The 27,578-nt window shown below is 46.2% G+C and overlaps 1 protein-coding gene across 2 annotated transcripts in view; it reads right to left on the reverse strand.

Moving 5' to 3' along the window:
* Positions 1-27,578, reverse strand: part of SPTB (spectrin beta, erythrocytic) — a 116,659-nt gene that overhangs the window by 49,883 nt on the left and 39,198 nt on the right. For both annotated transcript variants that reach the window (XM_081047691.1, XM_081047690.1), the window contains 2 exons: positions 11,696-11,894; positions 38-189 (listed from right to left, as the gene is read on the reverse strand). In XM_081047691.1, the coding sequence (XP_080903817.1) occupies positions 38-189; positions 11,696-11,843 (300 nt within the window). In that variant the 5' untranslated portion in view covers positions 11,844-11,894. The remainder of the gene's footprint in view (positions 1-37; positions 190-11,695; positions 11,895-27,578) is intronic.

The following is a 27,578-nucleotide window of genomic DNA, read 5'->3' on the forward strand; positions in this document are numbered from 1 at the left end:
CCAGGGCAAGTGGCCACAGCAGAGAAAGGGGCTTTACCAGCATCTCTCCAGAGAGCACCTCCAGCAGCTTGATGAGCATCCTTCCGTCCCGCAGGTCCCTGTAGAGGTCAGTGATGCGACAGGACACACGGGCCAGGTGCGAGTTCACCCATTTCGTGAAAGTCTTCTTCTGAACAACTTCCCGCTCATCTGGGTGGGAAGAAGAGTCCCCAGTGAGGTTCCCAAGGTTGGCAAGGTCAGTGTGCAATGACATGGGGCTGGAGGGCTTTACAGAATCCCAGCGTCCCCCATGCCTGCATGAGGAGGTTGGTGTATCTGTTCCACACCCTTCCTGGGAGCATTGGTAATCAGAGCACAGCCTTTTGGCAACACGGATTCACGTGCCATGACTGGGACAATGAAGAGATAACTTCCACCACCACATTCTATGCACAGTATCAAGACGCCCCTCATTCAGCCATCTGTTTTCCTGTGCCCGTCAGGATGCTCTGTACTACTGTGCCAGTGAGCTCAGATTTCAATGCCAGGTTCACCAATCACCCACCCAGCAAATACTCCCTCTGCTACAATAGCCTCTCTTGACTCCTTCCTCACCCCACCGCTTTCCTTAACTCCTCTTCATCCCCTAGGAGTCGGTGTAAACACGACTCCTCACCTAGGTCAGATCTCGCCTTGTGTGCCCTGAGCCTTGCACTTGTACGTCTCATTGATATCTCCCTTCACGCTTGTACTTCACGCTCGAAAGTCTCTCTCTCCTGCAAGAACGCAGGCCCAGGGAATTTTGCCTTGTTCACCTCTCTAGCCCCAAGGCCTGGAGCCTGGCACACAGTAGGTGCTCCATAGCTATATTGTGGCTGGATGTATAGACATTTATTCAGCTCCTATTGGTGGTGATAGCCAGCTGACACGTAAGGCAAAACAAATGACCTGCCTTCAAGGAGCTCCTGGTAGGGAGAGAAGAATGATGAACAAGGAGACAATGAGACTCCGTGGGATACGTGACCCACATGGGGGAGGGCTAATGGAGGCTCAGACTAGGGGCTATTCATGGCATTACACTATCTTTTTCACAGAAAAATGCAGAGGTTCTCCATCTTCAGACCTTGGAAGCGGACATGATACCCTCCACACCCTAAATCAGCATCGGCCAAACTTGAACATGCTGTACAAGTTCAAGTGGGGTTCTCCTTAGCACCTCTGAAAACAGAGGCTGGCAACCTGTCCAGTTAGGGCTGGGAAGCTTCAACAAGGTGCTGAGGACAGAAGGCTGGGACAGAAGAGAGAACAGGGGAGAGGTAAAAGAGAGAGAAGAGTGGCAGAGAGATAGAAGCAAAGGGAGAGAGGAGAGGAAGAGGAGAGAACCCTAGTTCTCTTTGCTATAATGAACGGTTTGTGACAACTGGCTACTGGGCACTTCGGGTGAAGATTCCAGGCAGGACCTGACCTGGCACTATGGCTGGGCCTGGGTCAGAGGATCCCGGAGGGTTGGTCACAGCCAGGGCAGACTCAGAGCGGCCCAGCCAGGAGGGAATGCCAGTTCCTTGGGAGCAGAGTAACCGTCTGCTCAGTTGAGCCCAAACCGAGGAAGGCTTGGCTTCTTAAATTATTAAATATCTGTTTTAACGGCAAGGAAAAGAGCAGTCCTGCCAGCACCGCCTCATGGGTATAATCCTGCAGGTTCCTGAAGCTCACAGCCTCCAGTTCCTTCCTACTGCAAGACTAGTTCAGTGTTACGGACTCACACCCTTTATTCATTGGTTCATTCATTCAGCAAGTGTTACTGTACAGCCAAGCGGTGTCAGGCGCCGGGTGGAGGTGGGGAATTCAAGGACGAGAGGGCAGCTCCTCTCCTTGAGGCAGACATCCTCTGTTACAAAGATGACGAGCCCTAGAGTCATATGAGTCTATAAAGACTTCAGTGACAGCCATCTAAATAAAACTTCCAAGAGAAGGAAAAAGACTACTACTGACTACGCAAATCTTAACTAAATATAAAATTGCAATGGCATTCATTCATTCTGAGCCTCTGGGCAAAATCTCAGGGGGAAAAGCCCCCTTACTCTTTGGTTGGCAGCCAATTAAACTACTTTCCTGATTTCAAAGACTGCTTCGGTAAAATGTGACTAAGGTTTTGAGGGCATACTGGACAGAAAGCAGTTGCATTTCTTCTGGGGCTTGTTTAGAGCCAGCAGAGTCAGTTGCAGCCCACAGTGCTTCCCCTAGTAAACAGATCTGTTCTTTAAGAGACGAGCCCTCCCAGTTGGTTGTGGAGCTTTGAACAAGAGGCTGAAATTTTTAGGCCCTGTAGAGATGTCTCAAAACACTAAAGTCCTTTCTTTTCTCTCTTTTTCCTGTCTTTAAGAATGCTAAAACTTCATTACATGGGTGTTATTTTTGCCTGGCAAAAGGTAAGAAAGTGTGTCTAGCTAGGGATATAGAATTTAATTCTCAGCTGCTTGGCTGGCATATAAATCAGTGCAGATCTCCCCAGTTTTTAACACATGAATGATGATGCCTCCTGGACCCCAAAATATTGGAGGCGTAGGTTTAGAGCTCAGGCAGGCGGCAGGCCTCCTGGCTGCCTTTTACTTGAAGGCTGGGGTGAACATGCCCAGGATCGCCAGCACCCCGAAACACTGAGTGTTGTTGAGACATGGGCAAGATTCCAAGAGACTAATGATAAGCGTCAGGAGAGAAAAGGCCCAGGGGTAGGGATGAACTTCCGTTAGCTCATTGGCTCTGCTGCTCCACACCAGCAGGCTCAGCACATTCACTCCCAGCATGGCCCCAGCGCTCACCGGAAGCCTTCCAAGTGCAGCAGAGGCGGGTAGCCTGGAGCCAGCTGGGCTAGGAACCCTGGTGGTGCAGACAGGCGGGGGAGGGGGCCCTGCACTGGGTCTGCTGTCCCCAGCGGACCTGGGCCACCCTGCAGAGACCTGCTGTGGAAAGGAGGCCTCAGTAAGGCCTGGCCTTATTTCTGGAGGCCTAACCCTGCTAGTGCACAGCCTGACTCAGAATCATGCGTGCCTCTGCCGACACCAAACCCAGGCCTCTCCATTCCTATCTGTTCCTCTCCCTTTCCTTCCCAGGCTATGGCCATTTTCATTCCTCCCTACCTGTCAGGGCTTGCCCTCAAAAAACTCACCTTCCTGTCTGACCAGCTAGCTAGAATTACTGCCTGGGTATTGTGACGGAGTGATCATTCCTTTATAACCTCCTTCAAAGTTTTAGTTTGAGGCCAAAAAACCCACAATACCGAAACCCTCAAATATGTATCCACTAATGAGTGAGTTGATACATGGAACATGTTTAAAACAATACCTGGCTCACAGAAAGCTTGCTGTAAATGATCCGAGTTGAACACTAAAATGCTGGTTAACTAGACTGGGGTACATTAGAAAAAGGAAGACTATATAGCCATGAAAATTATTATCTGCATGTTTATAAACATGAAAAGATGTTTATGGTATATTGCTCAGTGAAATAGATTCTAAGATTATAATACAGACAACATTTGAATATTTATACAGTCATATAGCTATAAGGCATTAACATATTTATATGGGACATTACCAACGTCTCTAGTTTTCTTTCTTCAAATTTGCTTTTTAAACCTTTTCTACACTAAGTATATATTCTTGTATAATACGAATATTTAAAGATATAAAAGTAATCACCCTGCTGTTTTTTAAGTAAAATGGGGTCTTTTTATATTGCAGGAAAAGAAAACAAGTTATCATGGACCAGCTTAAATAAAACCGTTGTTTTTGAAGAAGACTAGTTTTGCTCTGAAGTTTGAAGATAATGGTTTTAGAATGGCAGAGAAGGAAGGGACTCTTGTTCAAAGCCCTCAGGTGGAAACTGGCAAATGTGTGTCTGTGTGTCTGTGCATATACTCGTATGTGCATGTACGCGTACTTGTGTGCATATTTTGGGTATGAGGTAAGAAGCAGTTAACTTACCCAGAGCCAAGAAAGAAGTCGAAGGACAGTCTAGGGAATCTGAACTTTATATTTCAGGTAAAGAACAGCCTAGAAGTTCTTAAGTAAAGAAGCAACTGATCACTAAAAATTTGTTGGAGGACAGTGATTCTAACTGCCCTGTATGAATGGGATTGCACAGGGAAACCAGCTCTCTGCTTCAAGTGACATGGGTCCCCTGGAATGTGAACTATGGAAGTGAAATGACAGGAGCAGATCTGAACACCACAGAACAAGGGTCAGCGGACCCTGGTAGGTGAGGGTATTCAGAGGCTAAGGCAGAAGTAAAAATGAGTTCAGGGTTTTGACAAGGGGCTCAAGAAGGGGGTGGTGGAAGGAAAAATGGGAAGGCGCGTCTTATGTGGGGTGCCGAGGAGGAGATAAAGCAGTTTTGAAGGACAATCGAGAGGGCCCAGGTGCTGCAATCCGAAAAACACAGTGATGATTTTAAAACCCTGGGATTCTAGTTCTGTCCTGGGACTTTGTGCGGTGTAACCTACCTCATCTATACAGGGGCATGGTAATAGCTATACCCAGCCCGCTTCAGAGTGGGTGAAGGGTGAGATTATCTGTATAAAAAGCACCTAGAACGCTTGGCAGCTGTGCAAATACCAAGCATTGCTATCATGCATGCAGCTGGTGGCTGCAAGGAAACATTATACTCGCCGAGAACACAAGGCCACAGAAGTCAAGGTGGCACAGCCTCAGTCTAGCCTTTAATGAATACAGAGAATTTCTGGAGAATCCACTGATTTGCTAAAAAGGACCGATTCCCTTTCCCCAAGCTAGGAAGCTCCACAGTTCAAGGTAAAGAGGCATGTGGTCAGCACTGCTCCACAGGTACCTTCTTCCCAGGCTGCCAGAGCTGGAAAGGCCTTGAGCATCATCTGGTTTGAGCCCCTCGTTTTACAGGTGAGAAAACGGAGGCTCTGAGGAGCAGAAAAGAGACTTGGCCAAGGTAACCTAACTAGGGAAAGCCCATGATCATAGCGGGTGGACAGAAGAATGATTCTGCTGGGATAGACCACTTTCTCTTCCCCTATGGCCACCAAGCTGACTCATCTTCTCCTTCCTGGACAACTGTACCTCCTGTCCATAACCTGTCCCACTGAGGTCAGAGTGATCTTTAAAAACCCAAACGTAACCATGTCACTTCCTGGCAAAAAGCACTTTGATGGGCTGGGACTCTGGTCCCCACTGAAGGCCACAGCTCCTGTTCTGAGAGCCTATATGTCTCCCTGCTACAGTTCCCACCCTTTGACCTTCAACCCTGACATTCCTTTGCAAATAATCCCCTCATTAAGTTCCAGAGCCTCCCCTTTTGTTTCCTGCTGCTTCCTGCCAGGATCCTGAAGATATCCATGGACTATAAGACCCCCTGTGATGTGGCTTCTACCTGCCCCTCCTATCTCCACCCACCATTCCCCTCATGCTCACTCAAACAAGATCCTTACTTGTCCTTGGATGAGTTATAAGCCATAAGTTATGTTGTAAACTCTTCCAGTTCTCAGTAAATCGCTATAGCATTTATCATAAGTTGTCATTATGCACATATGTCTGTATGTACAGACACCTGTGTGATTATCTGATCCACCTCCCTCTCACCAGACTGTAAAATGAGATTTCCTGGTTGATCGAGCTTCCAGAATCTGAAGGCCAAAGGGTTTGGAGCCAAACTGCTCCCAGAGACTCAGCTGCTACCAGCCTCCTTGTCCTTCTCTCTCAGTGACTCGATAAAAACGGAAAATGAACAATTGGTACCGATGCTCTGAAAACACCCCGCTTGGCACCTCTGCCGCCAAGCAGTGTGCAGGGGGGCCTATCGCAGGGGCTGGGGCAAGTGGGTGCTGGCTGCTTCCAGGAGCCATGAGCACAGTCACGGCCTGGTGTCAGAGCCTGCCCTTGGGAACGAAGCTGACAGCACACAAGAATGTCCCAAAGATGGAGGAGGCTATTAACAGGGCTCCCTCAGACTATACCGCATAGGGAGGGTATAGAGTCTTATTATTAACCTCAGTGTATTAATATTTGATCAAGCATCTTCATGGTGATAGATAGCAGTCATCCAGAGAAAGGGAAGAGCCTTGGTTCTGCAAATCGTTCTCAAGGAGGAAGAGCAGCTTTTATCAAGAGGGGCGAGGGGATAATGGGAGAAGGTGTTATGTCCTGGGCAGGACCACACAGTGCATGCAGGCGGCATGCTGACCTCTCTTGCAGGTTTGTCTGCACAGGTAACTGGCTGGTTTATCTGTGCAATGGCCTGTGTGGGGGGAGGGAGGGAAACTCACGATGGCTGGCCTCCAAAGGAAAGCTGCTGAGCCAGTTTTTTTTCCCCTTCTGAGAGTACATTAAAATGATTGTTGATGATTATAGATATTTCCGTAAATAGTATATTTTCCCAATATATAATGTCTAAATAAAACTCCATCTCATGTTTTGAAATCTGAGAAAACATTTTTTAAAAACCTCTCATTAATGACACCATCTCTATTCTCACGGGGAGCTTGAGAGAGACATTAGGACCAATAACACGTGAAGCCTTGGTCTCCAGCAGCTGCATCTGAATCTGTCAACTTAACAGGTTGCATGAAGCTGCTTATCCCCCCCCTCCCCGCCCAGTGTGGTGAAATCCTGCTCCCTGGAAGGAATCATTCATCCTCTGGACACAAAGCCCTTCTCAGGCAACGGGGGCATCTGGGCTCAGAGTCGTCTGGTGTAGGTGGGGAAAGGGGCCCAGGAAGAGCCAAGCATCATCTTTTGCCACCAAAGTCAGGAAGGAGCCCATGCCATCATCTCTGGGGAGTCTGTGGGGAGCCCAGGTGGGTGGGCAGGGAGCAGCAGAGTCTGAGGGCCACTATCCTAAGGCTGACAGAATACCTACTGGTCACAGAACTTAACCTTGGGGCCAGGGCCCAGTGGGTCTAGAAGATGTTCAAGGTTCAAAGTGGCAGCCACATGTGCTTCAGAGCACAGGGACAAGGCCTGCACTGCATCTGCTGCCCTGTTGCATTCTCTGAGTTGTCCTCAAACTACCTCACCCCTCGGCCTCATCTCATGTCTAGTAAGAAGGCTACAAAGAGAAGGCAGAAAGGAGGTGCCCTCTAGTTTGAAACAATCACTTGGATTCCAGTTGCAGAGTGGGCTACACAAGTTTGTGCATTTGTTTGAAAAGGGCAGCTCTGTGGAGTCTATCCCTCAGTTACAGTTCAGTAGGCCAAAGGGCCAAAGAGGAGGAGGAAGGGCGTGTCCGGCGCTCTCTTCACAGGCCTTCTCGGGAGGCCTGGACTGCTCTCTGCACTGCAATCTCCCAGATGCCTCTGTGCTGGAAGGAGCTGGGATGCCAAGCTGCATGCATGGGCGAGGCAGGGTGGGTGGGGAAGAGGAAGGGGAGGGAAGCTAGTGCTCAGGGTTTCTCTTCTCAGGGCACCTTTCTGCTGCATTCCTCCTCTCCCCACTGGGCCACATCTGCCCTGCGTCACCGGAGTATACCGCCAGGTGCAAGAGGGCGCGCAGGCAGGCAGAGGCCTCCTCGGGGATGAGGAGAGAGAGCACAGAGGGCGGGCATTCTGGCTGGTAAATTCCCTGCTGCCTGTAGTGCTTCATCCCTCATCCAGATGCCACAAAAGTTTACCAAATGGTTCCCAGTACGAAAGGGGAAAGACAGGAAACAGGGTGTGAATGACAATGAGGGTGGCTCTAGGAGACACTGGGAGCTTTGAAACACCAAGGCTGGAACTTCTTGGAGGGATAGGACCTTGGCCTTTTCAGCTGTTCCCCTTCCTATAACCTTTCAAAGCAGATCCAGAAAGTAGGAAGGTGAGCCAGTCATCAAAGCAGAGGACAGCCCCCCATTCAGAAAGAAGCCTCCTGGCTACCCACCACGGAACCTCATCAAGAGCTGCCATCGGTAGAGGCTAACATCTACCCAAAGACCTACTAGGCAAATATTCCCCTCCTTGGCATTGCCAAGGTCAGATCCCTCTCCTTCCAGAAGCCTTCTGCAGCATTTACTTACCCACCTCCCTCTTCACTTTAGTCAGGCTGATTTGCAGTTTCAAATCTAGAGTAATTCATTCTGGAGAGAGATCAGGTATTTGTATACCAATGTATTCTGCAGATTCCATGCAGAATAATGAGATGGCTTTAATTTTGGCCCAGGGAAGAAGAGCTGGGAATGTTTTAAAAGGCAGAACAGGGATTATTTCCATTGGAGCTAAGAGAAAGTTGACTGAAGAGGCAGAAAAGGGGGAGTCCAGTTAACTAAATGCAAATCTTCTAACCACAGGTCACTAAAGTGGAAAAGGGCCCAGAGGAGGTGTCACACCAGGAGAAGCATCTAACAAGACTCATCCTTTGGTTTCTTGGGCCTTCCAGGTCCCCCAGCCAATGGCAGAAGCAGAGCGAGGATCCTGGCTGGACGGCCTTAAGGAGAAAGACCTGCACAGCATGATGCTTCATCCCCACGGGCATCGGGTCTCTGGGGACCCAGCCAAGAGCATCGAGCACAAGCATCATCAGCCTAATTTCCCTGGGCCCTGGCTCTTTCTTTCAGCCCAAGCCTTCTAGGTCAAGGGAAGGAAAGGGTTAAGTGGGACAATGGCTGAGGTAATGATATGGAATGCCTGAAGTTGTAGAAGGGACAGAAAGATATTATTACTAGGAAGATTTCTTGTAAATACGTACATTCACCTAGTATTTTATTACCATGTTTCCCCGAAAATAAGAACTAGCTGGATAATCAAAAATTGATGTAAGACCCGGTCTTATTTTACTATAAGACCAGGTATGATATGATATGATATGATGATATGATATAATACTGAATCTTATATAATATAATATCATATGAGACTGGGTCTTACATTAATTTTTGCTCCAAAAGACGCATTGGAGCTGTTTGTCCAGCTAGGTCTTATTTTCCTGGAAACACAGTATTACACAACTTTCATAAACTTTATCTTACTTGATATTCTCAACAACCTTGGGAAAGTACAACTGTTCTGATTTTATAAAACAGGAAATAGACTCAGCCATGCTCCATAGCAGTAGCATTAGGAGTGGAACCAGGACTTGAATCTGGGTCTTGTCACATTTCCTCCTCACCCCAGAAGCTTCAATTTTAGAAAGAAAAGGCCAGTCCATCTCTCCAACCTTGACACATATACCCACAAAGCAGATCACCACTATCTTATAAGGAACACAGAACCAATGTCTTCCTTGTTGTAATACCCTTAGGCGTGTGGGAGTGGCCGTGGAGCATGATGAAATGACAGGCACCAAAGGTAGCTAGCTTCTGCTTCCTAAACCTCCTCGGAAAGGCTGACCCCTGCCTAGACTGCCAAGGCAGCCCCAAAGACAGCACTGAAGATGATGTCAAGAAGTTAAAACTTCTTTTCTCTCACACTTCCTTCCTCTGCTCTGCCTACCCACCAGAATAGGTCCATCCAGCCACTCACTCTACTTCGGACCTTCTCAAAGCTTTAGCTTCTCTTATAGGTCATTCAGAGTGGACTCTTAGGAGAGGAAAGTCAGTAAACTGCTTAGGTTTTTGTTAGTAAAAATCCTGCAAACTTCCATGTTTACTTGTTAGCCAGATGTTCTTTATACTTTATACTCTGTGGTTCCTCTCTCCCTGGGGGCCATTCAGATTCTTTGGTAGATCAGATACGAGTTCTTGGTGAGGAATAGGGAAGGTTGTGGAGTATCTTTCCTGATTAACCTGTTCAATCCATTTCCACTAGTCTCCCAGGCTGCCCATCACACCTGGCTACACATACAGGCCAAGTGGACAAACTCTTAGCCCATCTGCCTGTTATAGTCACATGTACCCTTCAGTCCCTAGCCCAAGCCACCTCTTCCACAAACGAGTCCCTGATTCTCCCTCCATCTCTTCCTTTGCTCTCTCACTGCTATTTAATTATGTGCCTTTCCTACAGTTCTCTAATTCTACTCATGCTAATTAATTATGAACATGGTTCATTTGTCCCTAATACATCATAAATTCCTTAGAGACAGATACTGTGTAGAATTCCTCTCTGTGGTTTCCCCTCTACTTTCATGTCTGGCCAGGAGTTTAGCTTTACACATAGTAGGAATACAACAGATAATTGTTAAAATGGAATTTACCTTGGTTTCTTAAAAAAACAGGGTATCTGTGAAATAGATCAAATGATCCCTGCACAAAAGACAGTCCCAATTCCTCAAACTATCCTTTGGCAAACCTTAGGAATATGATTCCCACCTCCCTCCAGCCACCTCACCAGGGTCACTGCAGCCAGATCCAGCCAGCATGAGATATAAAGAAGGTAAAACCAAAGGCAAGGGTTCCGAGTTTGGTTAAAGAGGTTAAAATTACACAAGCAAAAGCAAGGGGATAGTGCTACTATATGTCCCCAAGGAAAACCATGGAAGGATTTTGTGGGGTAGGGGGTGGTGAGGAGGCAATGAAGGAAAAAGGGAGTTTCTTGCAAAGAACAAGGACACTAATAGTGGTAGCTGAGACCTGAATGGATTCCCTACCGTGACAAAGGAATGAGATACCCATTCCTTTTATGGGGATGGGAAACCCAGACACTCCTGAGGTAAAAGGTCATTATGGTCTCAGAGGTGTCTAGGGCTTTGCTCATGCCTCAATGTCAGCTGAAGAGCAAGGGATCTGGGAGCAGAGTAGAGAGAGAGAAGTTGGAAGAATACTGCCATGAAATTCAGGTAGGGCCATGAGCAATGAGGGCGGTAGGAGAATCACTACAGAAAGTGCTTATGGGAGGGCTGTGCCCTTCTTATAAGGCAGAAGATGGGAACAAGCAATGATGGGGGAAACAAGTCTCACTTGGGTCAATCACTGGTAGAGAGGAGGGGAAGTAATCCACCGCTATCCCCATACATACCCACCCATCACCCCATATAACTCAAACTCTCTGTTGGTCAAGGACGTAGGGTCAGAACATAGCTCCCCTGGACCGAGCTCTAGGGAGGCAATGGTCGCAGGGGTTGGTTGGGGGCGAGGGGGGGGGGAATCTCAAGAATAAGATCTCAGCCAGCAGGGGGAGGAGAAGTCACCTCTACTGGAAATTTAATCTCTCTCTCTCTCTCTCTCTCTCTCTCTCTCTCTCTCTCTCTCTCTCTCTCTCTCTCTCACTCACACACACGCACACACAAATCTATTATGAACCTTCTAAGTAAAAATCTAATTCCAGTTTGAGGATAAGAGGTTTAGTCCAGAAAATCCTCCCTTCTGAGGCAGTGTGGGGAGGATACTATCTGTTCTCAATTTCCTATCAAATCACTCTTTCCTTTTGGGACCAGAGAGGATGATGATAATTCCTCTACCAGGGACCAGGTGGGAGACTGGGGTGCACACACAGGCCCCACACTCCTCTGCCCAGCTGTCCAGCCCCTCAGACACTCCCTCACCCAGACTTTCTCTTACTTCTGACACCGGCCACAGGTCATTCAGGACAGAGGCAGAGAGCACGGCCCACCTGGCACCACCTCCCGCCTGGGAAGAAGTGGGGGACACGTGGGAGCAGAGGCTGCCTGAGCCTGTGCTCCCTCCCGAGGGGGCCCAGCCTCTCTGAGCCACACATAGACGTCTCCATCACCATCCTGCCAGGGCTCACGCCAGTGCACACAGAGGATTCACCACAGGCAATGAGGGCAGTGAACCTCAGGATTACGAGAACAGTTCCCCTAAGCCCCACGACCCCAAACGGTACCTGCCAAGGCCTTGATCCGGGACCTCTCAAAGAGCCGGGCTGAGCTGTTGTCATTATCCAGCTCATTGTCCGGGGCATCCCAGCGGGCATTGATCCGGCTGTACGGTGGCTGGTTGCCCACGTTTTCAAACTCCGTGGCTGATGTCATGTCAGCAGGCTCTCAGCAGCTACGCCTGCCTCAGTCTTCATGGAAGGGTCCCTGGGGGAGATAGGAACACAGACAGAGGGTAAGCTCCCAGCCCCTTGGACTTTTGCTCAGGGGAAACTTATTCGGATCATCCAACAGGAGTAGATCCTTGCGGGAGCAGCACACAGTGCCATCTGCCTGGGCACGCGTCCTACCCGGGGTCTCAGGGTCCTTGGACATAAAATATTGCAGCAGCAGTACCAGCGGCAGTAGCGGCAGGGATGGAGAGCTGATGCAGCAAGGGTCAGGATGGCCAGCAGGTGGAGACGTCAGTCGCAGCAAGCCCGCTTCCTCCAAACCCACTGCCACCGCCGAGGGAGCCCCGAGAGGGGCGGCTCTCCTGGGAGCCTGGGATGAGCTGGGAAGAGCAGCCCCACCCCCACCCTGTGGGCTGGGGCCAGGACCCAACTGGTGGGGAGGTGGGGACAGAGGAGGAGAGGGGAGAAGCTGGAAGTTGGCTGAGTCTGACTCAAACCTGAATCAGTGGGAAGGGAGGTGAATGTGAGCTTCAAGATGCCATTGTTGCCACCAGCCCAGGCAGGTGCGCTGGGGGCAGTCTCCTCCTCCCAGAGGCTGCCCAAGAGACCTCTGAGTTCTTTCCCAGCTGCAAGTATTCAGAAACCTGGCCGCTTGGTTTTGCCTCCTCCCAAGTGTGACCAGGTGCTCAGACAAGGTCTCCTGTTGAATTCCAGGACAGACCAAGGAGCCCACACAAGCATGCTGCCCCTACAAGGCCATGCGCATGATGGTGGGGTGGTGGTGGTGAGGGGATCCCAGGACAAAGGAGCTGAGGGTGTTCATCTATGCAATGAACATAGGCATTTGGAGTACTGGGTCTCCATTCACCCACCATTCATTCATTCATTCATTCATGATTAATTCAAATATGTACCAAGCCCCAGTGAGGTGGCAGGCAATTACGAGTAAGATGGGAAGTTCCTGTCCTCATGGAGCTTATATCAGGCAGCAGGACAGATGGCTAAATAAGCAATTACAATAAGTGCGATGTGCACCACCATTGGGAAAGAATGGGAAGGTGGGGGACTCACGGTAGGGCTGGGTGTCAGAGGAAAGGGAAGTGTAAGCTGATTCCTAAAGGAAGGTTGGAGGCATCCTGTGAAGGGAGAAAATGGAAAGGGATGAGTCCAAACAAAGGGAAGAAAGAGTAGGTGCACAGTCCTGAATGGGAGAAAGAACGTGGTAAAATTAGGAACCTTGCAATGTAGCTAGATGGTAGGGGCTGGGTGAGGGATAAAAGTGGGATGGAAGGCTAGAGGCACCAGGCTAAGTCTTGGTGTCTTAGGCCTTTGGAAAATGACTTTCCTACAGCCTTAATTTCCTCCCCTGTACCTGTCATTCATTCATCTCTCCAGGGAGCTTAAGGGACTCCAGGATCAAGCCTGTAAGAGAGACCAGAGAGCACAGAGTCTTCATATCCAAGAGAGCAAAATGGGGAGGAGTGGGGAGGCCATGAGGCAGGAAAATGACACACGTAACAATTAGTGAGCTAAAAGGTAAACCAGTGCCTCCACAAGTGTATGCATGCACACACCACTCACACACATTCTCACATCACAGACACACACTCCAACATACATACTCGCCCATTCAAACAGGCACACACTTGGGAAAGAAATGAAGCAAGTTCACCAATCCACGTGTAACTGCAGAGCTAGAGCCCTTGTTTTTCAGACAGAATCACGTTAGACTCTTTTCCCCCCCGTTTGATTAATCAATCCCCCCACATCCCTTTGAGGTAAGACAGGAGCCAGAATTATCCACCCTAAGTGCACAAGGGAGAAAACCAAGGCCTACCACAGCATGAAGCCTCCCCAAGGTGACCTAGGAAACTACTGCTGTGGCTGGGAACACAGGCCAAGCTGCACCCCAGTTTATGCCCCCTGACTAGGCACACTTTAGAGAAGCAGGTGGGGGAAGAACATGGCACATGGGGACAGAGGGCATTCCCCAGCTTCTAGGACTTGGCAAAGGTGTTTGCTACTCGGAGAAGGGAAGACGCAAGGTGGCGAAGCCATTTATTACCCCAAACACAGCATGTCCCATGGCCTGTGCTCGAGAACGCCGTTGTCCCTTTGAACAGCTTATCATCTTCCACAAATGGATACGCTACTACCAGGCTGAGATTTCCCACCCAACTGGGTAGGCAAAGGTAGCTGGGAAAGACTCCCTACTGCCGGTGCCCTTCCCCACTTCCGTGAAGGGAAACTACCGCTGGCTTTGAGCAGGAGGGACTGATAGGCCGAGGGAGCCAGCACCCAGAAAGGCTGAGCTGCCAGATGCAGGAGGCGAGGTGAGATCAGATCCTGCGTGCAGGAGGTAACCAGACCCTGGCTCTCCTTGCCTTGGGCTATTTTTAAAAGTGGCTGCAAGGGGCCCAAGCCGGGGGGCTGGGGGAGTGAGATTACCTTTGCTGTGGCTCTGTAAATAAGTCTGCCCCAGAAAGATGAGCCTGAGCAGGCAGCCCAGCATTCACGACAAGATTGATGGCCCTGGGTGCAGAAGAGCAGCCACTCCACGGCAATTCATCCTGCTTAAAATCACCTCCTGTAACTGCGGCAGCAGCGAGGCAGTGGCTCTGCCCTGAATATGTGAAAAAGCACATATGTGTGTCTAAATACACAAGTCTAGAGGTTTCTTTTCTTTTTTTGGAAGGGTCAGGTCCCTGAAGAGAAACACTAAGGAGGGAAGATTCAGAAACTAAAAGGAGGCCATCTTCCTTCTGCCCCACCAGCCATGCCCACTCCGGGGGCCTGTCCAGATGGCATTCCATCAGAGCCAAGGGGTGGGGGCAGCCAGAGTGCTCAGTAGTATGGGGAGAATCTTGGAGAAATTAGGAGTGAGAGGCAGAAGAGAACAAGAAAACAGGAAAGCTACACATGGTTATTCCACAGAAACAAAACAAAAAAAACAAAAAACAAAACAAAACAAAAAAAACCCCACATACCCGATGCCTAAAACTAAATTTAACCAAGTGCTTTCCCAGTGTCACCCATGTCTATTTCCACTACTGTCAGAAAGCCCTTTCGAAGGCCTGGCAGTAAAGAAACCATCAGAACTGAAAAGAATAGCATATGTTGGGGGGTCATGGTGGGAACACGTAAACCAATGAGGAGTCATGGCAATGACATTTAAGTTGATACCTGAGGGGAACTTGGAGATGAGGGTCAGGTTTTTAAGGTTGTAAGTCATCTATGTATCTAGAGTGGCCCTTGCTGAGTATGGAGGGCAGGAAGAACATGGCTGACAGCAGGCCCTCAACTGCACCTCACCCCCCAGCAAACCCAAGAAAAAAGACTAAGAAGTAGTTCTTTGTCCAGTCACTACCCAATTCACCCTCAAGCTCCCAAGAAGTCCTTCTCGTAACCCACCAGCCCCCTGTCAAAATGCAGGTGGGTCTTCTCTGGCCTGTGTGCCTGTGCTCAGGAAAGAAGCCCATCTTTCCTGTCCATTCACCTTCAGTCTAGCAGAGGGGCAGGCCTGTCTCTAACTGCACAGTCCACAGGCTCATTCGCAACCCTGCCCCCAGGTGACATTTTCAGCAGAATGGGTCCCTGGAAGACTTGCTCACAGCTCAGTACTGAAAAGCTCATGTGCTCACACTAGGCACTCAGTTGCAGAAGGAGTGCCTGCTTGGTAAATGGATTTCACAGTATCACTGATGCAATCCACGGCTCCACCACCCTTCACACGTGTGCCCAGGAACCCATGCACTTCCGAGATGAGGTATTAAGCCTCGGAATCCCAACCTCCTGGGCTATGCCCAGTTAATCTCTGGGGGGATGGTGGCCGCTCCTTCCCCGCCTGCAGGCAGGTGGTTCCAGAGCTCTAGCTAGAACTCACTTTGGCCCTCCGCACAGTGCTGAGCAGAAGAGGGTAGATGTGCTTTTCTTTTCTACCCCCACCCCATCTCCTCCTCCCACAAATGTGAGAATCAACAAAGCCCAAAGGTCTCCTTCAGGGGTGGGAAATGGGGAAGTACAGGGTGATGCCACTCTGCCCTAGGGTCACAATGTAGGCTCTTGCAATAGCCCGTCTAACTTAAACAGAGAGTTTAACCCACTCTACCTTTATTTTCTCTCTGGCTGTAAGGCTTAACCCCTTCCTCATCTGTTGTCTATTTTATCCTGCCCCCGTATGCTACCCCAAACCTGCTTTTAACATATTTTGGTACTACAGCAACCCAGGTTAGGAGATTAAATCCTGAAGTTTCCCTGGTTAAGTTTTCTGCCAATGCAATTACAAAAGGCAATATCCTTCCGCTCCCTCTGATCATAATCTCATTGCACATTCACAGACACCTTAAAGAACTATGTATGGTGCCACATGCGTACTAGACTTACAGGGGTGTGTGTGTCACTTTGTAAATTATATAAATGTCTAACCACTATGCTGTACACCTGAAATTAATATAAAATAATATTCAACGTCAATTGTAATTGAAAAATGAAAACTAATTTTAAAAAACAGAACATAAAAAATAGTTACATACATAAATGTGCACTAAAACAGTGTGAAAAACCAGAGAGATGCCCAGTGCAGAGAAATCTAAATCTATCTCCAGCCCTAACCTTCTCCCTGCCCTTAAGCTCTAGTCTGGCACCTCCATCTGTCTACCACACATCACCGAGAAATTACAGCTCAATTTCAATATGGTTAAGGCTGAGCACATGGTTCCCAGGGCAGCAGAACAAGAAGGTTTCAAGACCAAGGGGTCACAATGATGCCCAGGTAAGCATGCCACCTGTGGGTGACCTTGCCAGCAGATGGACATCACCAGGAGTGCCTGCACCAAGCCACTTCCCCTTCCCGGAGCACACTCTGCTTTTTCACACTTTGCATTTCCCATCCCGATCTCCCAGTCCATTAGTGCAGAGTGCGGTTTGGGTATCTTAAAGTCTCAAGATTCCCGTCTCTGGCTGCCACCATCAAGGACCCCCATGCATTTGCAATATCTTGGTCCTTCTAGTCCACTGCTGTTTGGTAAGACCTTACCCAGACCCTTCTGCTCCAGTTTCTGTCACCAGGCAGGGACTTCAGGCACACATGTCACAACTTGTCCACCCTCATCATGGAAAAATCTCTTACTGAGAATTGGCTCCAGTTATGGTGCAGCTGCTGGAATGGGGGTAGGTGGTGGGATCAGGGCCCCAATAGTTCTTACAGGGATTTGGCTGGGGAACAGGTGCAGCTCAGCTCTGACACGGGGATTGTACCATTAGCCCTCTATCTTAATAGCATCTAGCAGTATCTCACGCTCTACACAGAGGCAAATGTCCACTGGGAATGATTAAAGGAGAGCGGAGAGACGGTACTCTTAATATATGTACATAGTTTTCAAAGACTATCATCTACTGGAATTCTTGAGCTCTGCATTCACAGAAAGTTATTACAACCCAGTCCTACCTCTTATCTCTGCCAACTCACTTCTTTCAAGACACACACTGGCCTACTCTCCCCAAATAGGTAACATTCTGTGGTAGCTACATGGAAAGTTGATGCCCAGTTTCTCTTGTCTTCCATGAAGGCTTTTCCATTATACCCACAGTGACCTCTCTTTTCTCTGATGGAAACTGCACAGGGAGGTAGTTTAGTCTCAACATTGGAAGTGGTCAAGAAGAGACTGAAATAATCACTGAGATATTTTGAGTGAAGTAACTGATTCAGAAAAGATCATAAGAGAAATGAAACCATTAGATAAGAGGTTGATGGGAACTATGCAATGGGATCAACTTCCCAACACTTGGGTCCACTGATCAATCTTAACATCACTAGGACAGCTAGACATTGTGTGTCCCTGATACGATGCAAGATGAAGGACATCAACAATGTCCTTCCTCTTGAATGAAGGACAAGAACAAAGGACAAAAGAGTTGAACCTCAATCTGATCACGTCTTTAGAGCTAACTTCCCATTTACAAGAATTATAGGAGACAGAGAGACAAGTTAAATGACAACATGAGGAGGGAAAGAAACAAACCCAGAATGTGGGGTTTGTTTACAGACAACTGTCTCCATATCTTTGACAAGTCAATGGCATTAAAACAAACACACACATACACACACACACAAAGGCAAAAAGTAGGGACTGCTGCAGATCAAGAGAGACTTAGGAGATGTAATAGTTGAATGGAGTTTGTACCCTGTTTGGATCTTGAATCAAATAACTATCAAAACACACTTTTTGAGACAATTAGAGAAATGTGAATTATAGGCTCAATATTGGATGAGAACCAGGAATTAGAGTCAATTATGTTGCATGTGATAATGGCACTATAGTTAGGTAAGAAAATGAACATATTTTTTAGAGATGCTGAAGAATGTAGGGGATGGAGCATGACCTGTCACCTGGGATTTGCTTAAACATGCTTCAGCAAAGGGGGGAGCAGATGACGCAAGTGGGCAACCCTTAATAACTGTAGACCTGGGGTGATCCACACATAGAGAGGTTCACCATACTAGTCTCTCTACTTTTGATATCTGTTCAAAACCTTGTACAATAAAAGTTTACTATTAAACTTAAATTTTATCAATTTTATAAAACACCCGTCACATTCCCTAGGTACAACTGGAACTTAGAGTAAACATCAACAACCCCTTACCATGGTCCTAATGCCCAGTGTGGTCTGGCTTCCGCCTCCCTCTCCAAGCTCACCTCCCATTCTCATTACAGGCAACCTGCAAGCCTCCTTTCAGGTCTGCCAACTTGCCATTTCTTCCCCAGCTCGGGCTCTTGTGCGTGCTGTACCCTTGGCCTGGGACACTTCCTGGAGCATCTCTCCCTGTGTGGCTCCTTCTCATTCCTCGGGTCGCCTCTCAGCTACCGCTCCCCTGTGGAATCCCCTGTGGAATTCCTCCCTGAGCACCCTATCGAGGGCAAGTCATCATCCTCAGTCTGGGCACCCGTGTGACCCATTCATGACGGCGGTTACTCATACGCCTGCCAGTTTACTTTTGTTTTTGCCTCTCCCTGACGAGACGACAGGTTCCTTGCAGGCAGCAGTCATGTCTGCCTTATTCATTATTGTGTTCCAATGCCTAGTACGTACTGTGTTTGGGACCTACAGGTGCACAATAAATGTTCTCCTCCTCCTAGAGACCGAAGCTCAGACTCTGGAGTCTCTTTAAACCCTTCTGTCGCACCATGTACCTTGACCCATGCACTCCTCATTCAGTTACCCCATTTATGTGTAGTGAGCATGTATTCAATATGTATTCATCACCAAGACCAGTCATGATGCCTCTGCAAAGTGTCTTCCATTCATCATTCCTTTATATTCTAAAGCTCCCACTTCACTTCAGGCCCTTACCATTTCCCACCTGGACTTGTGTAATGGTCCATCTCTGTGAATGCTTGGCCTCTTCAATCCGTTCTGCACAGCCCTTCTCATAATGACACATCTCTGCTCTGTAAGCTTTCAGCAACTCTGTTGCACACAGTCTAATCCAGAGCCCCACACCATGCTGTGCTGAGCTCTTACTCTCTTATGCTAACTCTGTTCCAACCAGGCGGGTCCTCACGCCCCCACCCCCACCGTTGTGTCATGTGCCTCTACAATTTTATTTGTGTCACATCCCATACGCTCCAATTGAGGCATCTCTCCTCTCTCCTTGCAATTTAAAACAAATCTAATTTGCAAACATTTAGAAACACAATGCATAAGACTTTCCTAGAATCTGAGTGAGGCTGCCTTTCCCCTCCTACCAAGCCCCTGGGGTCCTTCATTGCCTCTGTGCCCGAGTGAAGGGGGCAGTCAAGATGGGCTCCAGGAAAGCTGGTGATGATCTGTGCACTTACTTCCCCTCAGCCCCACTGCCTATCCCCCCTCCCCCGTCTCACTGTTCTGGCTGGGGGAGGCCACATCCTCATCATCCTGCCCTCTGTCCATCCTTCCAATCCCAAGAGGAAGATGAGTCTTTGGCTTTTCTCCCTTCCATCTTCATTTTAACATGCTCAAGTCTTTCCCATCTCAAATAAAACAACTCCTTGCCATCCTTTCTCCCCTCCCTTTCAGAGCCAAACTCCTTGACAAAGTTACCAAGGATATGAACAGGTAATTTACTGAAAAGGAAATTCAAAAGGGTAAAACACTATGAAGAGATGCTCAAGGTCATTAATTGCCTAAGAAATGCAGGTTAAAACAAGAAGACACCACAGGCAAACATTATGAAGCTGGAAAATGCGAGCTGTAAACCGTGATGTGCAGAGTGGAAATGTGGACTGGCCTAGCCATTCCGGAGGGCAGTCTGCCAGTTCTCAGGCAAGTTGCACATCGGCAGCTCTGTTCCTGGGTACAGAGACCAAAGAAACTCTCTCAGGTCTAAAAGGGGACATATGCAAGGATGTTCACTGCAGCATTGATTGTGGTGGCAGGGAGGTGGCAATAACCTGTGTGTCCATCACTGGGGGATAGGCAGTAAAATGGGAATGTACACATGGAGGACACATGGTACCACTGGAGGATCTTAAAAACATAGCGCTGGATAAAATAAATAGAATGAGATCTATAACACACCATTGACATAATTTAAAAATATATGCATGTAAAACAATATATAAGAACATATACAAACAAAAGGAAAATGCTTAACACTCATGAAAATGGTTGCCTCTAGGTGAATGAAGCAAGGGGAATGGAAAATGAAAAATCAATCAACCAACCAAGAGAGGGGCCTTGCCTAGAAAATGACGACGATGACCTGAGAGGTATGATGCACTCGGCTCCTAAGGCAGAAATAGACACAGCATATTTACGTATATTCATGAGAGCTTCCTCATCCCATACCAAACTCATTCCTGAATTTACTGAAATCTGGCTTCCCCTATCACTTCATGACACTTCTCTCCAAAGGGTACTGACAACTTCCTTCCTTGTTGCTTAAAACAATAGACACTTTTCCCGTCTTGTCTTGACTTCTCAGAAGCATTGAGCTCTGCTGGCCATCCCCAAACTTCCTGAAATCACATCCTTTGTCTTCCAGGACACACTCCTTGTTCTCTCTTAACTCTCTGCCCTTCCTCCTTGGCCTGCTCTGTTGGCTACTTTTCCTCTCCCTGTCCCCTGAATGGTGAGGTTCTCCAGAGCTCTGTCCTGGGCCCTCTCTACTTCTTCCTGCCTACACTCGTCTTAGCCTATCTCCTTCACTCCCATAACTTGAATTACCATCTCATGTTAATGGTTTCCAAATCTATCTCCTCAACTCCCACCTATCACATCTGACGGCCTTCTGAACATCCACCTGGAAGGGCCACAGGACCCTCATGCTCAGCACAACCCCCAACTGAGTCTATCACCATCCTTGGCCCAGTCCTTCCTGTCATATTCCCTGTCCACCAATACCCCGATGGCCCAAAAGAAAACCTGGAGTCATGTTGTACTCCTCTCCTATCCCAGGATCTCTCTACCTCAGTCCCCTCAATGCCCCTCAAATCTCTATTTTCTGTCTCCACTGCTCCCTCACTTCTGGACACCATCATTTCAAGTCTAGTGATTTCCTACTGATTTCTTTATATCCATGTTTGCTCTTTTGTCTACCATCCCAACCCATCCTCTGTGCTGAAGAAAAACTGATAGAAAGATCATCTTAGAATACAAATATGATAATGTCACTACCATACTTTAATAGTTCTTCTCTATCACAGAAGAAAGTTTAAAACCCTAATAAACCACAGTCAAAACCCTTCACGATCTATCCCTACCTGAACAATATTTCCACCCAACCCTTTCTCTTTGCCATAAGAACTCTACCCAAATTCCTGGCTCTCTCTGGTCCTGCTCTTTGCACACATGCTGTCCCCCAAATCCAGAATAGCCTCTCTCTTTTTCAGAATAATTTCTTGTCCTTTAAGAACTCATTTTAGCCTTCACTCCTTCAAGAAACCTCCCCACCTCCACCACTATCCCCCGCAGCAACGGGAGTGCTTCTTTTGGCTTCCCATCACACTCAGTGCTCACTTTCATCAAAGCGCTTAACCACACTGTAGGACCATAATCTATTTCTCTGTCTTTTCCAATAGACTGTAAGCTACCTGAAGGCAGGGACGTCCTTATTCCTTCTTTTTGTCCTAATTACCCAGCATAATGCCACGTATATGAAATGAGGCTACAAAATGTTGAACAAGTGGATGAGAACAGAGAAATGAAAAGCAATGCTCTGTAAGAGGATAAGAGTGGTTCCCGCAAAAGATACAGTATTTGGAGGCCAATTTAAGAGGTCAAGGTGGCGAGGGGACTAGCAACGTGGCATGTAGCAGTAATGCTGTGGATTCAGGCTAGACGTCGATGCCTTGATTGCCACTGTTGCCCCTGCCGTCTCTTCCTCTTTGGCCAGACTGTGGTGGCAGGAGGGATGGGCAGAGCCCAAGCTCTATAAATGTCTACAAATCTTGAAACCACTCAGAGCAGCTCTGATTCAACCCATGCCTCACCCGAAACCCTGACGAAAGCAGCAGCTTCTCACTCAGGACTCTTCTAGACAGGGAAGCCCCACCTCGCTTAGCTGAGAAGTCTTTTTATATTTTCCTTCTTGTGTCACAGAAATGTCAGTCATAGAACGGTTTCCATCCATGCATCTCTGCCACACAAACGAAAAGAGCTATTTTAATAGTCAACCCTATAAATAATAGATAAGTATGGGTGCCAATTTAGTTACTCATTCATGTTAGAGCTTTTAAAATAATTAAAATGAATCTTTTAAAAGTTGCTCAGGCCCACAAGACTCCCGAGGGAACAGGTGCTGGCTGGAGGACTTCCCCAGGCCAGATAGAGCACCAGCCTGACGCAGTAGCTGTCCTGGAGACACATGGGGCGTTGCCTACAAGAGGCACTTCCAGTCTTGCAGCAAAGGCAAGTGCTGCCTCTTCAGGCCTGGCAGAGCCAATTTCTGCCGTGTACGACCTCCCAGGCCTGCAGAGCGAGCGGCTCTCTCACTCTTGTCTATTGTCTATTCAGCCCCTTTCCCTGGGCTCTGCCAATGGAGAAGCACCAGCTGCTGCTCATGCCGTCCCTCTGCTGCCCACAGTCCTCAGGAAAACGACTTGGCTCTTTATAGGAGTGTGTGGCAGAGCCCAAAGCTAGGAAGGGAATCTGGAATTTACTAAGACCTTCGCGTATATTGTCCCACTTAATACACAGCCACACTCACAATCTGTTAGCTAATATTATTGTTGTGATTCCTACTATTATTATTGTTCCTGTTCTATCAAAACAGAAGAGCTGGGTTGTAATCCTAACTCCTGTACTTAGTAGCTGTGTGTTCTTCTCTAAGTCACTTAACCTCTCTGAACCTCAGTCTTCCCATCTGAAAATAAGGGAATCACCTCGTACTTCTGTAGCAGACACTGCCTGGACCTACCAATGTCAGAATTCTCCTCTCATGACACACAGCCTGGAGGCATCTTCCAGTTGCCCTTGTGGTTAGGTATGACTGTGTGATTAGATGAGCAGAAGTGATATGCTCCACCATGTCCAGGTCTCACCCATAAAAACCTTCTCCATAATTCTCTTATTCTTTCCTCGAAATTCCCAGAACCTAGACTATGAGGCCAAGATGGAAGGAGCTTGATTTCATAGATAACTGGGGGGCGGGGGTGGGGAGAGTCAAGCCTCCCCTTCAATTTACACCCATTTACTCATCTATGATGTGAGCAAGAAATACAATTTTATCTTATAGTTCTTTATTAGAGCAGTTAGGGTACCCTAATTTATATAACTACCACTTACCACATAAAGCTGTTGCACAGATTAAAGTTATAGGAAAATGACATATATACTGCATACCATATAATCCTAAGTATTGTTATTGACAAATAATATACAGTATCTCTTAGTATCATGTTTATGGGCCTGTTTAATATGCACACTCCTATAACAAAAAGAAAAATGTACAGTAGGTGGAGTCTACTGTCATTAGCCTATTGCCCCTTCTGGAACTCTCTTTCCCTTTCACCTTTGCCTCAAGCATCCATGCTCTCCCAAACTCCCTGGATGCCAGGTTCCTCCACTGAGTTGAATGGTCCAAGAGGCACCCCTTCAGACCTACCATGCAACTCCTCCTTCAAATGAAATTGACTTCGGTAACCAATTCCCTATCATTGTAAACCCCTTAAAGAAAAGGATGCCATTTTCACCTTGGAAATCCTCGCACGTGGTTGGTGCTCAATTAGTACATTTAATTGGGTAGAACAGATGTGAGTACCTACTTTTCCAAGGGACCAGAGTATCCCTCCCAGGGAACACATATTAATAAGGGCCTTGTGGAAATAGAACACCTTACTCAAAGGAGACCTATGAAAGAGGTAGTTTAGGAGCCAAACCAGGCCAATGGGTGAGAAATGGTTGGTCAGACAGGCTGCTCAGCACATGCAGATCGTGCGAGGGAGGTAACTGTCTATCGCACCTCCAGGAAAAGCCAGCTGTGCCCAGAGTCCCTGAAAAATGTAGACTTCACTCAAGGTACAACCTAGGCTGGGAGACCCTGGGCAGGGAGATAGAGCTGTGTCCAAGGTTAAAGAACGAGACGACAAGGGTGTCAGAATGAAACCCGTATTTCCTGCCTTCTAGAATTATACTTAGACCTCTCAGCCTCACTGCTGGCCTGGCCATACCCAAGGGCGTTGATGAGTTTTCCAACCCCTATTCTAGCATCTTGTATGTGACTAGAGAATCAAGACAAACATTCACAAGCAGGCTGGCACTGTTTACTCATTAATTCAATAAATTTGTATTGAACAACAGCACCCCCCAAAACCATAAAATACTGGAGTACAAATAGAACAAAAAATATGTGCAAGACCTATAGGCTGAAAACTGTGACAAAAAATGATGAAAGAATTTAAAGATCTAAATAAATGGAGAAATATACCATGACCGTGGATTGGAAGCTTCAGTATTATTAAGAAGTCAACTTTCCCCAACTGACCTACAAATTCAGTGCAATGCCCATCAAAAATCCCAAGATTTTTTGTTGTTCTTTAAATCGACATGCTGATTCTAAAATCTGTTTGGAAATGCAAAGAAAATAGCATAGCAAAACTATTTTGAAAAGAAGAATAAAATTGGAGGACGCATGTTATCTGGTTTCAAGACTTACCATAAAGCTACAGTCACCAAGATAGCATAGTATGGCGAAGGACAGACATACAGATCAAAGGAATACAATAAGTCCAGAAATAGACTGACATATATAGCCAAATGATTACCAACAAAGGTGCAAAAACAATTTCATGAAAAACAGTCTTTTCAACATATGGTACTGAGCAACTGGACACTATATGAAAAAGAAAATTATCTTCAACCCATACTTCACACCATGTACAGAAATTAATTCAAAATAAATTATATACCTAAATGTAAAACATGAAACTTAAAACTTCTTGAAAAAGAATAAAACAGAAAATACATCTTTGTGATGTTAAGTTAAGCAAAATATTTTAAATACAACACCAAAAGTATGATGCATAAAATATCAGATAGCATAAAAGAAAAATTTGACCACCAAAAGTAGAAGTGTCTGCTCTTCGAAAGACATTGTTAAGAGAATGAAAATACAATCTGCACACCGGAAGAAAAATTTGCAAGATACGTACTGGATAAAGGACTTGTATCCAAAATATGGAAATAACTTTTAAATCTCATTGGTAAGAAAACAAAACCTCAATTTAAAATGAGCAAAATATTTGTACAGATGTTCTATTTAAAAAAGATAAATGAATTGCAGGATACAAAATCAATACACAGAAATCTGTTGCATTTCTATATACTAATAATAAACTATCAGAAAAAGAAAATTTTTAAAAATTCCAGTTACAATTGCATGAAGAAGAATAAAATACCTAGGAATCAATTTAACCATGGAGGTGAAAGACCTCTACATTGAAAATTCTTAGGACACTGATGGAAAAAAAAATTGAAGACAACACAAATAAATGGAAAGATATTCCATGCTCATGGATTGAAAGAATGAATATTGTTAAAATGTCCATACTACCCGAAGCAAGCTATAGATTCAGTGCAGTCCCTATCAAGATTCCAATGGCACTACTTTTTCGCAGAAATAGAACAAACATCCTGAAATTTGTATGGAACCACAAAAGACCCTGAACAGTCAAAGCAATCTTGAAAAACAAAAACAAAAAAAACAAAGCTAGAGGCATCACACACCTGATTTCAAAATACACTACAAAGGTATTGTAATCAAAACAGTATGCTATTGGAATAAAAACAGATACATGGATCAATGGAACAGAATAGAGAGCCCAGGAATAAACTCACACTATATGGTCAACTAGTTTATGACAAAGGAGCCAAGAATATACAACGGGGAAAGGACAGTCTCTTCAACAAATAGTGTTGGAAAAACTGGACAGCCACATGCAAAACAATGAAACTGGATCACTATCTTACACCACACACAAAACTTAACTTAAAATGGGTTAAAGACTTAAACGTAAGACATGAATCATAAAACTCCTAAAAGAAAATATAGGTGGTAAGCTCCTTAACATCAGTCTTGGTGATGATATTTTAGATTTGACACCAAAAGCAAAGGCAACAAAAGCCAAAACAAATAATTGGGCCCACATCAAACTAAAAAGCTGCTGGACAGCAAAGGAAACCATCTACAAAATGAAAAGGCAACGTTCTACTGAATGGGAGAAAATATTTGCAAATCATATATATGATAAGGGGTTAATATCCAAAATAGAGAGAGAGAACTCATACAACTCAATAGCAAAACAAAAAAAAAACAATCTGACTAAAAAATGGGCAGAGGATCTGAATACACATTTTTCCAAAGAAGCCAACAGATAAATGAAAAGGTATTCAACATCACCAATCATCAGGGAAATGCAAATCAAAACCACAACGAGATATCACCTCACATCTGTGTCTTCCATTCTAACAGGTTAAAAAGACAGAAATAAGTGTTGGTGTGAATGTGAAGAAAAGGGAGCCCCTGTGCACTGTTGGTGGGAATGTAAATTGGTGCAGTCGTTATGGAAAACAATACAGAAGATCCTCAGAAAATTAAAAATGGAACTACCATATGATACAGCAATTCCAAAGAAAACAAAAACACTAATTCAAAAAGATATATGTACTCCATATGTTCACTGCAGCATTATTTACAATTGTCAAGATACGTAAACTACCTAAGTGTCCACTGATGGATGAATGGATAAAGAAAATGTGAATATTACACACACATACATACACACACACAAATTCAGCTATATATAAAAAAAAAGAATGAAAACTTGCTATTTGGAACAATATGGATGGACATCAGGGCATTATGCCAAGGGCAGTAAGTCAGAGAAATACAAACATCATATGATCTCACTTATATGTGGACTGTCAAAAAACCCAGAAAACAAAAACTAAGCTCATAGACATGGAGAACAGATTGGTGGTTGCCAGAGGCGGAGATAAGGAAGTGGGAGGGGGGACAAAATTGGTAAAGGGAGACAAAAGGTACCAATTTCCAGTTAGAGACTAAGTCATATGAGTGTAATATACAGCGTGGTTACTATAGTTAATAATACTACATCACATATTTGAAAGTTTCTAAGAGAGTAAGTCTTAAAAGTTCTCACCCTAAGAAGAAACATTCTGTAATTATGGTGACAGATGTTAAGATTTGTGGTGATCATTTCTCAATATATACAAATATTGA

This window comes from Rhinolophus hipposideros (genome assembly GCF_964194185.1).
Source record: "Rhinolophus hipposideros genome assembly, chromosome: 5".
Classification (NCBI taxonomy): Eukaryota; Metazoa; Chordata; class Mammalia; order Chiroptera; family Rhinolophidae; genus Rhinolophus; species Rhinolophus hipposideros.